Here is an 18745-nt window from a genome sequence, read left to right as displayed (position 1 = left end):
TATGTATGCATTTTAGAAAACACAAAATAAGTAGATATTAATCAACTATCCTCTCCTCTCCTGTACTATGCAGAAAAAAAGACTCAAAAGTACGAAGTGAAGGTGTTGTCACAAAAGCCTGTTTCCTGCTTAATGTAGTCCACTGGACTGCATACGGCTATGAAGGATAGGTTTCCATTGTATATCAAATAAACTGTACACATTTCTGCAATAACAAATATAAAAATTCAAAACACCATTTATAGTGGAACAAACACCGAAAATAGAAAAGTATGTTCCCCAGTGAACACTAGCAACACTAACACCTCTGAGAATAATGGATAATACAGGATCAATTACTGTAACTAAATTTATTATTAGCCTTCCAAATGGAAGATCTGCTTTATTGTGTTATGGCATTAACTCCTGCAAAAGCATTAATGAGAGGAAGCATTTTGCTATCAATCATAAGTCACAAACTTATGATTTCCAATGCATGATTTTAAGAAAAAAGCTTTAAGAGATGGCAGAAATATTTATAGATACTTCAAATGCAGAATTTAAAACAATTTTTTTCTAAGTATTCAACCAAAGAACTGGTTGAGAGAACTACATCCAAAACATGGCATTGTTCATTTAATATACTGCTTCTTCACAGCCCACTTTACTTAGAAGAGCTTATTTTTCTAGTTTCATATAAGCTAAAAAGCTAAATGCAGCAGCTTCTGTTTCTGTTCTGGAACTATTACCCACATAGTATCAACCACTTCCTTCAATCAGAAATAATGGATTTTTTTCCCCCAAGATAACAGCATATATATACATATATATATATATATGTATATATATAAAAATCTTGGGGAAAAAAAAGATATATTTTTATATATATATATATATATAAAATATATCTATAAATATATATATAAAAATGCAGGTAAAGAAAAGCTGCATTTAAAAAAAATATAAATCAGTGACTGTACTTTTCTCCAATGATTTATCTAAACAGATTTATCTCCAAAAGATTTATCTAACAGAGTGTTCTAGTATGTTAACACTCTACCATTTTCAAAGAGGTGCTAGAACAATCACTGCCATAAATATGCAGAACTTGCTAACGATTATGATTTAGATGACTGACTGGGTAGTCTACTAGAATGAGTCAGCAACATAACCAAAGCATTATTTTATTGCTGCATAATAACAATTTTGATGTTGCTGCCTTATTCTTTTTGAAGGCAACACAGTATTTTATACATAACTTAAATAAGACTGAATTGTTAAAATTATTTTAAACATTATTGATTTGAACTGGGCACTAGGAATATGTATAAATACTCAAATATTGCCCGTGGTGTAGTCCTGGTGCTCCTTACGCTACTTTTGATTTTTTTTTTTTTTTTGCAAGAAGATACAGGTATGTTCTTACCATAGTTGAGAGCTTCTGGAGCAGTCCACTTGATAGGAATCTGCTTTAGGCCTGACGATGAGTACACGCCATCATCCTCTTGCCGGGACATTCCAAAATCACTTATTTTCAAAATGTTGCTTTCACCTACCAAGCAGTTCCTTGCAGCCAGGTCTCTAAGTTAGAACAAGAAATAAACCCCCATATTTTTACACATTTGAAAATACTTGAAGCCATTTAAAATGGCTGAGCCCCTCAGCCAAGATGGTGGTGCCTTTCGGAAAACATATTTAAGAAAGGGTAAAAAATGCTGCACAGCAGTTGTGGAAAAGACGAGCGAGGGAGGAAAAAAAACGTGTGAGAAATAATCCTGTGAACACCAAGGTCGGTGAAGAAGCGAGGGGAGGAGGTGCTGGAGATGACAGAGGTGCTCCAGGTGCTGGAGCAGAGATTCCCCTGTGGCCCTTGGAAGGACCCATGCTGGAGCAGTTCATGAAAGACTGTATCCTCTGGGAAGGACCCATGCTGGAGCAGGGGAACAGTGTGAGGAGGAAGGAGCAGCAGAGAGGAGTTATGGACTGCCATTCCCCATCCTCCTGCATTCCTCGGTGGGGAGGAGCTGGAGGAGTCAGGAATGAAGGAGTGAAGGTGAGTCTCGGAATAAGGGAGGTGTGGGGAAAGGTATTTCAGCTTTCATCTTTATTTCTCACCATCCAACTCTATTTTAATTGGCAATAAATTAAATTAATGTTCCCCAAGTTGAGTCTGTTTTGCTGTGACGGTAATTGATGAGTGATCTCCCTCTCTTTATCTTGACCCTCAAGCTCTTCTGTCTTATTTTCTCCTCTGTCCTCTTGAGGAGAGGGAGAGAGAGAGGTGCTGGGTGAGCGTCTGGCAGCCAGCCAAAGTCAACCCACCATAACTGCCCTCTGATGTCACAGAAATAAACCCACAGATTAATAAATCAGATTTTATGCAAAATGAAACAGAATTTGAAGAAGCACCCTGAAACATGTTCCCATAATTAGGAAAGACAGTGAGAAACCAGAGAACTGGCTCCATCTTCTCTCTGCCCATCTTATCTTAGCATCAGAGTTTCCATCAAAAATAAAAAGCTACTCAGTATTACAGGAAAAGGAATTTTGGCTCGCTCAGTAAGGGATGAGAAGCTCAGAAAATCAACAGCCTTCCTTTCCCTCCCTCCATCTCAAACATGCTTTTTTAGATTAGGAGACAGCCTGTAGTAATACCTGATAAAAGACCTACTGTGGCTTCTCTACAGCACACATTTGGAATAATAATACATGTTAATAATATATTATTAACAAACTACATGTATATTACATTTCATTGTTTCACAATGTATTAAAATACTACATAATAAAATATGTATTATTATTCCCATCTTAATGTAATAAAATACAGGAAATTTTTGAAGGGAGAAAAATGTTAAGCAACAGAATTAAATCTATAACATTAGGAACATCACGGGCAAAGTATTTTTAAACTAAATTTACAATGTTTGTTTTCAGCTTAAATAGCTAATATGCTCACAAAATGGCTTGTCTTACATGAATATTCCAGGATAACTACCTTAGCTTTAATGTTTTGGATTGGAGCTGTAGCATAGTTTTGAAGTGAATCTCCTGAGCTCTTAATGCACATTCATTGGTTTTGAAGAATGATTTTGGTGCATGCAAACTAGATTACTCTTGGAAGAAAGTAACCTAGAACTCTGCCAAGAGTTCACCAAGAGTGCGCACCAAGTTTGTTTCTACAGGTAGTGCAGAAAGAAAGGTCTGAACCACTGACAAACACCTTCAAACGCTATGCATGGTGGCAATATTCATGACAAAGGACTGAAGTATATTTAGTCTAAAGTAAAAGCCTTGAGCCATATATAAGAATGTTAAAGCTCGTATATCTACAAGTACTTTGATCAACTGATCCATATTAATATTGCACTACATTATTTGATATGTAGACAGAGCCTGTGTTTGAGCATAAATACTATAACTTGATTTAAGAATTTTAACGTATTTGACTCACAGAACTTTTCTGCCACTAAGAACATTTATGGCTTTTGAGCTTGATGCTACAGTGATATAAAAGCAGTTATTCTTGCAGTTAGAGAAGATGGGCCACTTAAAAGCAAGTCTGAAGTCACAGTTTCCAGCTGAAGATATGCACAAATATATAAAATAGCTCAATATGCACTATGGTACATAGTTTGATGTTAGCATGTGGTATTGTTTGGTGAAAGTAAGAGCACTGCAAAACAAAATAAAATTGTTATTGCTCATACTCAAGTCTGTAAAAAGTATTACCATGAAACTTCAAGAATTTATGGCTTAGGTTCCAATCATACTTTAGTCATTAGGTTTTTTATTGTTTTACTCAATATAGTCTAGATTTTGTGACAGATGCACATAAGGAGTGGAAAAAGTAATGAGGTCATCTCTCAAAGAAAATTTACAGAGTTAATTAAAATCATGGACATCTTCCTACCTGAGTCTGACCTAGCATTTAAACGTGTTCTGAGTCAGCTTAAGAAAAAGCTATACACTGAGCTCTCTTAAATGTATTCCTCATACATAAATCTGATTATTAGGGAAAATGTATTGTAAATAGTACACAGTATGATGCTTGTAAACAAAGATTACACTCAGTTCACATATTTTTTGTCTGTTTTGTATGTGATAATTTTCTTTTTCTTTCAGAGTCATCTAGAGGAAGTGTTTTTCATCATTACTGAAAATTTACAAAAACAATTCCATGAAAATCAAACTGGTACTTGAGAAATTTGGTAAAGATTGTGATCCTTCATTCAGGATATACGTAAATTAACACTAGATCTTCTGAAAGACCACAGACACACAAAGCCCTTGCTTCATGAAACTGGTTTTCAAGGTGTCTATTAGCTGGCAGTGGGTTGCAGAAGGATACTATTCAAGCTGCCATGCTGCACACAAGTGCCAAGGGAGGAATTATGGGCCAGTAGTTAGCTAATGGCCCACAACTTGTGCAGGTGGACACAACTGCCAAGTCCACCATCAATCTTTCCAGGCAAGTTGCTTCTTTCTTTTTGTCTCAGTTTGTCTCAAATAGAGAAGCATTTTCATAGCCATCTTCCACAGAATATCAATAAAATTTTATGAAATAGTGAGTGCCAAGCTATTAACAATAAAACAATAGAAAAGGATGCATTATGATAAAACTTAACTTACTAATAAAGGTACAAATAGCAAAGTAAATGTAGTAGTGCTGGTTATGAGTCTCACAGTAGTAATACCTTTTTCTGCCTTTAGCTAAAACTCTCACATTTTTTAAGCTATAATACTATGTATTAATTTAGTACATCATTTGTGTCAATAAAGCCTTTTGAGCACTTAATACGTTTACTTCTGACTTCAACAAATTTTCTTTCCTTTCTCATCTGTAAGGTAGGCTCTTTCTCTCACTTATTTAGAAAATACTTTCGATGTGAATTTTTCTTTCCCTTTTTCCTTCACTTTAGTCATAGTCTTTCTAAAGGACTTTGTAATGCCCCTCTCAGGCACTTAGTTTTCTTTTCACAATTCTTGGAGGAGTTAGTTGGTTCTTGGAGTACACAGAAACCAACAATGTTTAGCAGATCCAGTGATATTTAAAATCATGCTAAATCCTGCCAAAAGCTCTGTTACTTTGCACTTTCAATAACTTGGCATTCAGTGGGGTGAAACAGTATGAGTACAATTTCATTCTCAGTGCTCCACCACCAGTCACTTCAGATTCTGCAGTTACATTCACTGTAGGTGTATTTTTCAGGTTCTTTTTTTCCCTGTTCTCTTACTTGCAATTTATTCACAATATCCGTTTGACTAACATTTATTATTTCATTCCACAGGCTTATAAATGTCCTGAAAGTTAGAGTATCTTTTTAGCATTTCCGATGTCATTTTACATCTTTTTCATATCCTCAGTGATTTGTTGCTGAATTTTCCAGATTTCCTTATATGTATTTGCTTAAAAATGCTTAAAAGCATTTTTAAAAACGTTGTTACACTGACAGCTATAGCTACATCAAGCTTTTTTTTTTTTAATGCTGAGGGTTTGGTTAAGATTTTTCAGTATTTTTAAAACAATTTCTGCACTGTTTGTCCTCATTTCTGACAGCCTCCTTTAAAAGGGTGTTCATATTTTTCAGTCTAGATACAAGAGAAAATTACCAAAAATGCATTTTGGTCACTGTGATTTATTACAGAATTTATAGCCAGAATCTGAAAAAAGGGCATCAAAAAAGTATTACTTCCATTGCTTTAAATTAATAACTAAGAGCTTTAATTTTCTTCCAGTTTCCAGGATTCTAATTGATTTCAATTTGCTACAGATAAAAGGAAGGAGCCCTAGTATAATAGTGTTAAGGGCCTTATAAGAAAACCTTTACATCTTAACCTTGCATATGAAATACACATAACAGGGTTTCATTGAAGTATGTATGATAGATGACATGAGCGAGGGAAAACAAGAACATGTAAATATATAGGGCTGATGACCAAAAATAACTATGAGGAGTCAATATTACAGATAACTTCAGTGTTAAGTATTTGTAGTAAATCATGATACTTTCTGGATAGCCTTTTGAAAAAAAAAAAAAAACCAAATCAACTATGCTCTACTTGTCTTCTTTTCCCTAAAAAACCAAGTATGTTCTATTTGTTTTCTCTTCCTTCTCCTTAATGTTCCCAACATCCTGAAGACGTACCGATATAATTGCATGGAATTAGGTGTCTCTGTCTGCTTGGGACATTGGGTTTTTTTCTCATACAGCATTTGCTACTTGCTGCAGTAATTCCATAAGATCAGTATCTCTAACACAGAAAACAAGAAAATAGTGTTTATTTCACATTGTGAAAGCTGTACAAATTGGGCACAAATTACACTGAGCTGCTACAGAACAAGTTCATTAGTAAAACAAAAGCTGACTCTCACTGTTTAATACCAAGATTATGTAAGTTCTAGTGCTATTAGAAACAAAGCACCTTCCAACTACTAAGGAATAAAAATTAATATGTAAATTGGAAATTTCATTTTTAAGCAGTGCTGTGCAGTCCCTATAAACACAAACAGGACATCGACTAGGAATCACTAATATGGGTTGAATATGCTGAAACTGCAAGAGATAGCTCATAAGACTTTTGCTAAAAATCCAATAGCCACTTAAAGAGGAAGTAGAGGCAATTTCTCTGTGCTGGGAGTTGTTACCACTAGGATTCATGTCTGTCAGTAAAGACATAAACTCATAAACTTTTCTCTAAGGACACTTTTATACCCCCTCCCCGCTTCCTTCCACCACCCCAAAAGAACTACACATGAAGTAATACCTAGTATTTCAATGGAATTCCATCAAAACATTAAAGCAAATCAAAACAAGAGAGAAAACTCCTCACCACTAAACCAGCAGGACAGACTGCCTCACTGGACTAATTAGCCATTTTATATCCCCTCCCTGGATCATGCAGTTAAAAACACTCTTAGGTGATAAAAGCAAGTAATTAATTAGTGAACAGGATCAGTTTATCTCCTCTTCTGCACATTTAATTCAATGAAAATAGTCTATTACCTGATCAGAAAAGAAGGGGCGGCAAGTCTACAAGTGAAACTGTTGTCTTTTCGTGCTGTCTTTTTGTGGACTATAAGACACTACCTCTCCTTCAAACACCTGAGGTAATTTCCAGTGGCGTCTAAATCAAAACACACCTATCTCAGAACTTTCTTGTTGCTACTTTATGCTGCTTACTTATGCTTTATGCTGCTAATTTATATGCTGCTACTTTTGCTATGTGTGTAGAACACAGCAAATAGTATGTGCCTAATAACAGACTAGGAAAATATTAGAGGGTCAGAAGAACATCCTTCCATGCATTCTATGTTGTCTTCCCCCTTTACACTTTGTTGTACTTATTTCTTCATATTATTTTAGCTATCACATTATGAATAATAATGGAGCAATATTAACTACAATGCTAATAATTTCTCTCAGTTCCTCATATTCCTCTCAGTTCATCACAGATGAACAGTGCTAGGAAATCAGAGAAAGTCCAAGTTAGATCCAGTAGTGATTTCTCAGTAATGTCAGGTCTTCTGCTTGCTACCCATAGTTTTGGATATTGCTCAGTTCTTCTCAACTATAAAATGAGTAAATTTTCCCACCTCACAGCATTAGTGACATTCAATTACTCCTTCTAAAGCACTTTGCAATTTTCAGATAAGGACTTAAAAATTTTGCAAAAAGAACTCAAAAGGAAAAAAGTAAGAAAACAAACCCCAAATAATCGTATTCAGTAGCTGAACACAAGAATAAAAACTAGCTTGTATCTAAAAATGCAGATCTAAAAATGTATCTAAAGGCTCTACAGAACCTTTATTTCCTCCACCTGTAAGAGTAAAATGTATCCTACATTCCAGAAATAGTCTGCATTGCACTGCTCACTCTCACTGTCATGATAGTAAGAGCTATCATATAAAATGCTTTATAGCAACTTGGTGAATATATTCCAATGAACTAAGGTTAGTAAGATCACATTAATCAAAAGACAAACTTCCAGTAATGAAGGCAAAAAACCCAGAAGAAAATATAAAAGCCCAATAAAGTTTAAGCATCTAAATTACTTTAATACACTATAACAAGGTCTAACTAAAAATTGGTAAGTTGGTAAGCTGGTAAACAAAGAATCTATTCATACATGTCAGATTTCTCCAAAATAACAAAACTATATTGAAATACAAAATATGATCCTTAGATACTGGGAAGAGTTGTTAAGTGTTTTTAAAAATGCCGTAAGGATAATCACACTGTTGAGGATCGCAGTGTTCCTAATTCAAAATTCCAAACATCTATGCATTATTATTGTCATCCCCACCCTCGAAAAACATACTTGGTAACTGATATGTTCTTGATTTTCTCTAAGTGCTTTGCTCAATATGTGATAGATTGTGGCACAGGTCACAGTAGTAGATGACAGAAAGCTACAGCATCCCATTCAGAACTGCAGAGTGGGATGCGTTTGGTTCACCAGAACAAAGCGTATTGCTTCATCTGTTGAGGATTGCACAGCTCAGTAAGGAAACCACCGCTTGCAGTGAACTTAACCCTCAGTCCCACCCCACAAACCTTCATGCTAATTACATTCCTATGGCTACATTTTTTGAACAAGTGACAGCTGTCCTGGACTGTACAAATGCAGCAAGATGAAACTTCTTAATGAACTGCTGTACAGAAAAGTATATTCACTTTTTCTGTACCACAGTTTCTTACTGCAAATGCCTTCACATGCACATACTTGAAAGTAAAATTAAGATATAAAGTCAGATAAAAAGTTTACTTATTGTACAGTCATTTCTGATGAACAAGTACAGTATGAGAATTAGCGGATTATATTCATTTTTATAGCCTGCAAAATGGTCAGTTACTAATGAAGAAACATACAATTACAGTAAGGTATACCTTGAAGTAGGTAGAAATATGGGGCATACTAAGTTAGATACATTATTTAATTATTTTTGTAGAGGAGTAGCAGTACTGACTTTAGGACTTCAAGCAGAATACTTTCCCCAATATGTTTATGTTTCAGAGTGAAACTTTCTGTTTTACTTCTTGACCATGACAGAGATCACTCATACCTCAAAGGGCATAAAGTGACCCTTTGGAGGTACAAAAGTGAAGCACAAATGCTATATAATAACTTCTCACAGTTGTAGTTCTGGTCTCCTAACACTTGGTGTTTGATATAAAGAAGTCTAGTTCTTAGAGTTGAATAACTGCATTAAATATGAATCTCAATTTTCATTAAAAAGAAACCATTTAAGATGGATGACTGTGAAGAAGAGACCAGAAATGAGTTTGGAGATAAAAGAGGAATAAAAAGAAACCCAAGCTTCCTATATTCTGAATGTTTTGCATTTTTGAGTGTTGCAGTATTTTTTTAAAAAACAAGATTGGTAATTCTATATGGAAGAGAGTTGAGCTGATCCAGACTCCTGCTCTGAAAAGCAACAATGTCACTCCTGCGTCTTGGAGCCTTCTCACCTGTCCGCTCTGAGTACTTTTTTACTAGGACGAAACCCAGGCTGCTGTCACACACAGAGGCATTTGTCACCTCTGAGGTAATAACGGAGGAAAATTAAGCAATTGTAAACTTACTCTTTTCAGCCCAGAGATAGCTCAAGGGACTATACAGATCTACTGACACACTATAAAACTTTTATCTTCTTTGAGTTTTATTCAGGTAAGTTACTATGTGTCCTCCATTTTCCTAGTAGGACAAGGTTTCTGTACCAGCTATTTTAAACGAGATAAAGATGGGCATAGTAGGCAATGAGCAGTTCCTGAAAAGAATGAAAGCAATAGACTATGAAGAGAGAAATGAAGCAATAAATCGATATATCATCTATTCCTCCCACCTTCTTCCTATTTCTGAGGTTTTCTTCACAATGCCTGCTTCTGGGACAGAAACATTCCTATCAGCAGCATCTAAATGTTTTTCACCTGCATTGTTTCTCAACTTTTTTAGAACGTAATAATTACTGTCTGTATTTTTCTGAACAATTATTTTGATGAAAATCACATCGTAGTCATTTTAGTCTATAATAGTCTTCTTTGCATTGATATCCCTGTAGATTTTTGTAACCCATTTTTCCTGTGCACTGCTGATTAGGTAGAATCATAGAATCATTTAGTTTGGAAAAGGTGCGGCCTCACCAGTGCCAACTACAGGAGGATGATTCTGCTGGTCATTCCCGATACAAGCCAGGATGCTATTGGCCTTCTTGGCCACCTGGGCACACTGCTGGCTCCTATTCAGGCAGCTGTCAACCAACACCCTATTGTGGTTTAGCTTCAGTTGGCAACTGAGCACCACACAGCCGCTTGCTCACCCTCGCCCCTGGTGGGATGTGGGAGAGAACTGGAAGAGCAAAAGCAAGAAAACTCGTGGGTGAGATAAGAACAGTTTAATAATTAGGAAAAAGAAAAAAAAAAATGTAATGAAAAGGAAAACAACGAGAGAGAGGAACAAAACCCAGGAAAAAAAAAGTGATGCAACCGCTCACCACCTGCTGACTGACGCCCAGCCAGTCCCCAGGCAGCAATCGCTAACCCCCAGCCAACTGCCCCCAGTTTATATACTGAGCATGACATCATATGGTATGGAATAGCCCTGTGGTCAGTTTGGATCAACTGTCTTGGCTGTGCCCCCTCCCAGCTTCTTGTGCACCTGGCAGAGCATGGGGAGCTGAAAAGTCCCTGACTAGTGAAAATATTGCTTAGCAACAACTAAAACATCAGTGTGCTATCAACATTATTCTCATACTAAATCTAAAACACAGCACTATACCAGCTACTAGGAAGAAAATTAACTTTATCCCAGCTGAAACCAGGACACACCCCCACATCCTTTTCCACCAGGCAGCTTTCCAGCCACTCTTCCCCAAGCCTGTAGCGTTCCATGAGGTTGCTGTGACCCAAGTGCAGGACCTTGCACTTAGCCTTGTTGAACCTCATACAATTGGCCCCAGCCCATCGATCCAGCCTGTCCAGATCCCTCTGCAGAGCCTTCCTCAAGCAGATCAACACTCCCACACAACTTGGTGTCATCTGCAAACTTACTGAGGGTGCACTCAATCCCCTTGTCCAGATCATTGGTAAAGATATTAAACAGAACTGGCCCCAACACAGAGCCCTGGGGAACACCGCTTGTGACTGGCCACCAACTGGAGTAAACTCCATTCACCACCACTCTTTGGGCCCAGCCATCCAGCCAGTTTTTTACCCAGCGAAGAGTACAGCCGTCCAAGTCATGAGCAGCCAGTTTGTCCAGGAGAATGCTGTGGGAAACCATGTCAAGGCTTTACTGAAGTCTAGATAGACAACATCCACAGCCTTTCCCTCATCCACTAAGCGGGTCACCTTGTCATAGAAGGAGATCACGTTAGTAAAGCAGGACCTGCCTTCCATAAACCCACGTTGACTGGGCCTGATCACCTGGTTGTCCTGTACGTGCTGCATGATGGCACTCAAGATGATCTGCTCCGTAACCTTCCCCACCACCGAGGTCAGGCTGACAGGCCTGTAGTTCCCCGCATCCTCCTTCTGGCCCATCTACAAGATGGGATGTCCCATTCGCTAATCTCCAGTCAACTGGGACCTCCCCAGTTAGCCAGGACTGCTGACAAATGATTGAAAGTGGCTTGGCGAGCACTTCCACCAGCTCCCTCAGTACCCTTGGGTGGATCCCATCTGGCTCCACAGACTTGTGTGTGTCTAACTGGTGTAGCAGGTCACTAACCATTCCCCCTTGGATTATGGGGGCTTCGTTCTGCTCCCCATCCCTGTCTTCCAGCTCAAGGGGCTGGGTACCCAGAGAACTGGTGACTATTAAAGACTGAGGCAAGGAAGGCATTAAGTACCTCAGCCTTTTCCTCAGCCTTTGTCACTATGTTTCTTCCTGCATCCAGTAAAGGATGAAGATTCTCCTTAGCCCTCCTTTTGTTGCTAATGTATTTATAGAAACATGTTTTATTGTCTTTTATGGCATTAGTGAGATTAAGTTCTAGTTGGGCTTTGGCCCTTCCAATTTTCTCCCTGCATAACCTCATAACATCTTTGCAGTCCTCCTGAGTTGCCTTCCCCTTCTTCCAAAGGTCATAAACTATCCTTTTTTTCTGGAGTTCCAGCCAAAGCTCTCTGTTAAGCCAGGCTCGTCTTCTTTCCCACCAGCTTGTCTTTCAGCACATGGAGACAGCCTGCTCCTGTGCCTTTAAGATTTCCTTCTTGAAGAATGTCCAGCCTTCCTGGACTCCTCTGCCCTTCAGGACTGACTCCCAAGGGACTCTGTCAACCAGGCCCCTAAACAGCCCAAAGTCTGCCCTCCGGAAGTCCGACGTAGCAGTTCTGCTGACCCTCCTCCTTACTTCTCTGAGAATCAAAAACTCCATCATTTTGTGATCGCTGTTCCCAAGATGGCCTCCAACCATCACATCACCACAAGCCCTTCTCTGTTCACAAACAACAGTCCACTGGGGTGCCTTCCCTAGTTGGCTCACTCACCAGCTGTGTCAGGAAGTTATCTGCCACACACTCCAGGAACCTCCTACACTGTTTCCTCTCTACTATATTGTATTTGCAGCAGATACCTGGTAAGTTGAAGTCCTCCATGAGAACAAGGGCTAGCGATTGCGAGAATTCTCCCAGCTGCTTATAGAATATTTCGTCTGCCTCTTCATCCTGGTTGGGTGGTGTATAACAGACTCCCACCATGATACCTGCCTTGCTGGCCTTCCCCCTGATTCTTACCCATAAACACTCGACACTTTCATCACCATCATCAAGCTCTAGACAGTCAAAACACTCCCTAGCATACAGGGCTACCCTACTGCCTCTCCTTCCTTGCCTATCCCTTCTGAACAGTTTATAGCCATCCATTGCAGCACTCCAGTTGTGCAAGTCATCCCATCATGTTTTCGTGATGGCAACCATATCAGTTTTTCTGCTGCCCAATGGCTTCCAGCTGTAAGACTTATGAATGTCTAATGTTTTTTTTTTCCCCTTGTACTTCATTTATATCTTGAAACAAAGGTTTGCAATTCAATTTCTTTTGTGTGCCAATTTATTTCATTTGTTTGTCAGGAAAGCTTACCTTATCTTTGTCCAATGTGAATAACTTAACAGAGTACATTATTACTCCCTGCAATTTTATAGTAATACTCAACCTTCTATAGGTAGCTGCTTTTTCCTGTCTAAAGTTATGGGAATCAAAGATTTGCTTAGCATACATTTTGTAGCCATGAGAAAGCTGTTTACAAATTAAGTTTTTACAACTGCATAGTAACCTATCCGGCCTCCTCTTTAAAGTGGAAAAACACCTTCCAGAAATCCCCAACAATATGACACATAGAGGAATAATACCACTGCTGGATCCCATGCAACCACTCCTATGCTCTTGAAGTTTTTGATAGAAACATTACAGAACATAAGAAGCACAAATATGGATACATTTATGATATGCATAAGATTTTTAATATTCCTAAAAAAATCTATTTGTTGTTAACTGAATTATAGGGGAAATTAAGTGTCCAAAAAGTAATTATCCAAGATGGATAATTATGCAAGACAGACCAGAACTTAAGTTTACATTTTGTGCTCGAGAAAGTTGCAGTGGACTTAATTCACAATCACAGATGTCTTCCATTTCCAAAATCAGTCATACAAGTAGACTGTACTATTCATAGTAAGGCAAATACCATTTTCAAGCAAAAATTTCCACAAGTACTGTATCATTCACAGAAGTAACTAAAATGAAACACAACAATAGAGCATATGATGGTACTAACAAGCATATTTTTTGTGATAATATCATGGTATTATTCAACCTGTGTGATAACACAAAACTTGCTACAATAACTGTCCTTGCCCTTTTATATGAGGAGGATGCCTCAATTTAGTTCTTAATTCTGAATTTAGTTCTGCATTAATCTCTTCCTTATTCTATTCTATAGTATAATGTCAAAATATCATTGATTACCCTGTACAGAGGCCTTAAATACTGGTTTAACTTGTTTCCCAACTTGGTAACATCTGAAGAGGCAGACCAGTTATGGTCAAAGATCATATTCACTTGTCCATTCTATATCAGTGATAGAAAAACTTGCACACTGAATTAAAGAAAACATCTAAAGCAGAGTAGCTTCTAGTGCTGGCTTTCTGATGATTAAGTTTTTTAGAAAATAAATTTCACATTGTATTTAACAAAGCCATTTTCTAGTGTTAATATTATTATGTATTGTATTGTTTAAAAACAGTTGAAGACTAATAATGAAAAGCAGAGCATGAGAAGCAGACGAAAAACACTGCAAGTGCCCAAGGAACCAAGAAATTCATAAGCATAATTATAATATAGGTTAGTCTTTTCCACCTTTTTCTTTAGAATAAAATTAACTAGGCAATAGTACAGTATTTGCAGGGCTTTTCAGGTCTCAGTGAAAAAGTAAATATTTTAAAATCTTTATCTCTCTTCTCAGGTTAGAATTAAGTACTTACAGCCTGTGTATATCAAAGTTCAGCTCAGCCAGGCAACAAGTTTAGCCACTACTGCTTTTTCAACAGCTATCACCAACAATGTTGTATTATGGAATAGTTCAAGTTAGCTCTAAATGCGTTCCTATCACTTAAATCTACTTCTGCTCCTACCAGCAGACAGGCATGGATTAAGATTTCAGAAGTAACAGATAAGTAAGGACTAAAGTTCATGGTTTTTTAGTAGATAAAGTATTATATAGGCACTAGATCCCAAGACACTTTATTTAATGAAGTTAAAAAATGAAAAGCTAATAATCAGCGTACAAAGAAATGAAGCATCCAGCACAATTAAGGTGCAAGAGACTACATATTCATGAAAATAATACACAAGGAATAAGAAAGAAACCAAATAAATCAGGTCTGATTACGTCAGGAGGAAAAGACAGAGCAGAGAAGTAGTAGAATCAAATAGTGCTAGACAAGAGGGTTATGGTGTAGTCCTAAGCTTTGTGCCCAGAATATGAAAAAAAAACCCTTGAATTTTTAAAAGAAAGTCATAAAGAAAACCAGTAACAGAGAGAGAGAGAAGAATCAACCACAATTTAAAACAATTATTACACTGTGGGTGTTTCTGACTTAGGAAGGTCAAAATTTAAATGGATAGCAGAGGTAGCATATGCTAGCTAAGCATTCTTAGCAATGGAAACCAGTTTGACATAGACACATAATAATAGTTCACTAATTCGTAATTTTCTAATCAGAGTAAAAAACATTTTGCAATTTGTACCTTACAATATCCTCTACTTCTAATCAAAGATTATCAACAAATGATTACTGGCATGTTAAGATATTTTAGTATTCTAAAAATAGTCTGTTTTGTAACTGTCATAAAAGAATCTAAAGCAAAGATGAATGAAAATGAAGATAAGTAATAATTTACTAATTGCCCTAGACAGCTAAGTAAGATTTGCAGTTAGCTTACAGAAATATGTAAGAAATTTTACGTGGCCAATACATTGTAGAGAATTGTACATAGAAATTGAAAGGAATAAAATTACCTTTAAATGTAAATTAAGAAGTTAAGAAATAAATTGAACCTCTCTTCCCCTTTTTGTTGCTATTACTTAAAATCTACAATAGGTTTTCTACCCAAAAACAAAACATAAAGATGGAAGAAAAAACTTTGCACTTTTTTGGTCAGAAGAGGAAGAAGAAAGTGATAGGATTTTGACAATTTGGGTGGGGTACCTGAAGTAGGAAATGTGGAAGAAACATGAGATGACAGTGTGCTGATTAAGGATCATGATTATATCTCATATTGATAGCAGCAGATGTGACAGGACTGCCATAGCTTTTGGAAATTGGAAGAACTCACATGTACATGCACATTCATCATGGTAACATTTTTTAGCTGGGAAGAGTCAAGGAATATATGTTAATAAGCTCAGGGGCTCTGAGTTCACCACCTGCTGAACTCCATCCTTTTTATCCTATTAAAACTTCATGCTATCTCATGAAGTCATCTGTTACATCTGTCCTTCCCCTGGAAAATCCAGACTTCTATATTTAGAAGAAGCCACCCTGCCTCTGGCTGTTTGTCTCTGTTGAAGCATGCTCACTCATGTATAGTGTTGATTGCCTATGGATCTGGAGTGCTCCTGTGTCCTGTGGAGACTCAGAAGTTTGTTGGAGGTGCATGAAAACACTTTCCTGTGCTTAATCTAAAGTCAGGAATAGAATGAACTATTAGAAAACTATTGCAAAGCTATGGATTTACTATACCTGGTTACTATTCTGAAATATTTCCACACACAAAACCATTCCAGCACTACACTGTAGACACACAGGATCCTCTTTGCTATTTAATGTTACATTTATTTTAGCATTTGCTGTGGGCAAAGGTTATAAAATAACCAAAGTTTAGCTAATCATTTCCTAAACTCCTAAAATCTTCCTGCATAAAGAGATTATGGGTACAAAATTTCTTGAAAGATAAGGGAAAGTGTTACAATACATGGCAACACACTGAAGTTGCCTGTTTGCATTTAGCAGCTTTGTTAATGATCTGAAGGAAAAGTCAAATAGCGATTTAATTAAAATTCCAGATGATATCAAATTAAGAGCTGCTACAAACATCAGTAAGGGCAAAGAAATAAAAAGAAAGAAAAAAAGAAAGAAAGGATGGAGAAATGCTGTTGGAAACAACAAAATTAGACTTAACCTGTAAAACAGAAATTAATATGTTTTGAAAAATTAAGCCTAAGTAAAGGCATTCAGTAGAATACAAATACTACTAAGCAATCATGTGGAAAGAAAAGAGAAACAAAACAGGTATGGACTCTGATTAAATACAAGTAATGGAACTAAACTGAGCATAGAAAAATAAAAGCTCATTATCTATTAGATTGTGAGAAAGGTGCCTAGGAAAATTAAGAAATTCTATTTTATTAATGCAGTTACTTAAAAAACCAAAACCAGTTACATAGGTGTACAGACCACTGTCAGTTTCAAAGAGATGGACTAAATAAGCTAATACAACTTTTTATTGATTTAAAATAAACATTTGAATTGCCAGATACCCTGGAATTTATTAGTATACTATCAGGTATATAGCACACAACAAAAACATTGTAGTCGAAGTGGGAATGACCCCAAGAAGCGTTCATTTCTGAATGAGTGCATTTGTTCATTTTATCATATATGAAAAGTTGACTTTTTCAACCAGTCACATACATGCAAACTCTGTATCTCAGAAAAAAGGTTTGAAGTATATATTTTTTTCCACTTGCAATATGAATTCCCAGCAGCTCACAGAAAACAGTTCTACAGATGTATTTTTACTGCACATGTATTTCAGTTTAAAGTAGAATGCACAGAAACTGGTACAGGCAAATTTAAGATGGCATTTTGGTATCTTTTATAAAATAAATCAGGTATTTTCTTGCTAGCTGCTAATTAATTGATAACTGGAGAGCATTTTTTTTAAAAAAGCTTTTAATATAAGTTTAATAATGGGCAAAACAACAAAACTTCAAATGCAATTTGTGACACAGACTACTCATTTCTGTACAGAAAAGGACTACAGATGTTGCCAGCTGTGTACAAGTAGGTTCCTACAAAGTCAGATGTCAGAATTTTAAATCACTGCTCCATTTCCTCTATTATTTCATCAAAGCCTGTATCCACTGCATCTTTACTATAATGCTGTCCCTCCATTCAAAATATTGAGCTGATGTGAACTTTGCTGCTACCAAAAGTATGCCATTTATGGAATCTCAGCATAAATACTAAAAACTCTAGACAATTCTAAAAAAGCCGCCAAGCTACGTGGTTGTAATTTTGCAAATTTCCACTGTCAACTTGCATACAATACTGACCACAACCTACAGGAAGTTCAGCAAGTGTGTACTGACAATTAGTGCTTCAAAGTGTACCATCCCATACATAGTCCAAGCACATCAGAGACTGCCCAGACCTTGTCATGAGTTGCCCACAGATTATTTGCAAGTAGGTGATGAAACAGGAACTTGAAAGATGGAGGGTTTAATTTTAATTATTTTGGATCTTAATGTAAGATATTTAATAACAGGACACGTTTGAAAGGTCATTGATATTATAGGACAAGAGAGACATCTTAACGCTTAAAGTAAAAGCTTCCACAAAGACAGAGCTTCGGATGGTGGATGCAGCCCTCCAAGCCCCAGGCTGCAGGGAGCACCTGGGCCCTCTCTCTGATGCCAGGAGACATGGCCCTCTGTCCTTCAGTGGAGGGGCTCCTTCCTTGGAGGAGCTGTGCCGCCAAGTGGAGGAGTTACAGGAGGAAGTGAGCAGGCTACGCAGCATCAGAGAAGGTAAAAGGGAGATGACAGGATCTTCTCTGAGACGCAACAGCCCCAAACTCCACCCGCAGTAGAGATGCAGGCAGTGTCCACCCCTAGTATTACGGTAAGTGCAGCCTGTGGAGAAGATGAAGCTCGTGACTTCTGCCTCCAACAGGAACGCTCCTGCCCTAAGGGCTTACAACAACAAAATACCGTCACCCTCAAAGTGGAAGAGGAGCCAGATGTGCCTGCAAGTAAAGGACCTGGGCCACCTGACCCTAAACCATGCAAAACCTCCAGGAAGAAGTGGTGAGTGATCGTAATGGGCAATTCCCTGCTGTGGGGGACAGAGGCACCCATCTGCTGACCTGACCTAGCATCGAGAGTTTTGCTGCCTGCTGGGGGCCTGATCCAGGATGTTGTGGAGGAACTGTCAAAGCTTGTTCAACTCTCTGACTGCTACTCCTTGTTGTTCTTCCATGTGGC

At 37.5% G+C, this 18745-nt stretch overlaps 1 protein-coding gene across 8 annotated transcripts in view; it reads right to left on the bottom strand.

Annotated features, from left to right (window-relative positions):
* FER (FER tyrosine kinase) overlaps positions 1-18745 on the bottom strand; it is a 205636-nt gene that overhangs the window by 18776 nt on the left and 168115 nt on the right. For all 8 annotated transcript variants that reach the window (XR_012778947.1, XM_075526643.1, XM_075526645.1 and 5 more), the window contains one exon: positions 1406-1560. Coding sequence is in view for 7 of the 8 variants with exons in the window: in XM_075526643.1 (XP_075382758.1) it covers positions 1406-1560 (155 nt within the window). In the remaining variant the exon portion in view is untranslated. The remainder of the gene's footprint in view (positions 1-1405; positions 1561-18745) is intronic.

This window comes from Mycteria americana, chromosome Z, assembly GCF_035582795.1.
Source record: "Mycteria americana isolate JAX WOST 10 ecotype Jacksonville Zoo and Gardens chromosome Z, USCA_MyAme_1.0, whole genome shotgun sequence".
NCBI lineage: Eukaryota > Metazoa > Chordata > Aves > Ciconiiformes > Ciconiidae > Mycteria > Mycteria americana.
The sequence above is the reverse complement of the archived record's forward strand: the minus strand, read 5'-3'. Positions and strand labels throughout refer to the sequence as shown.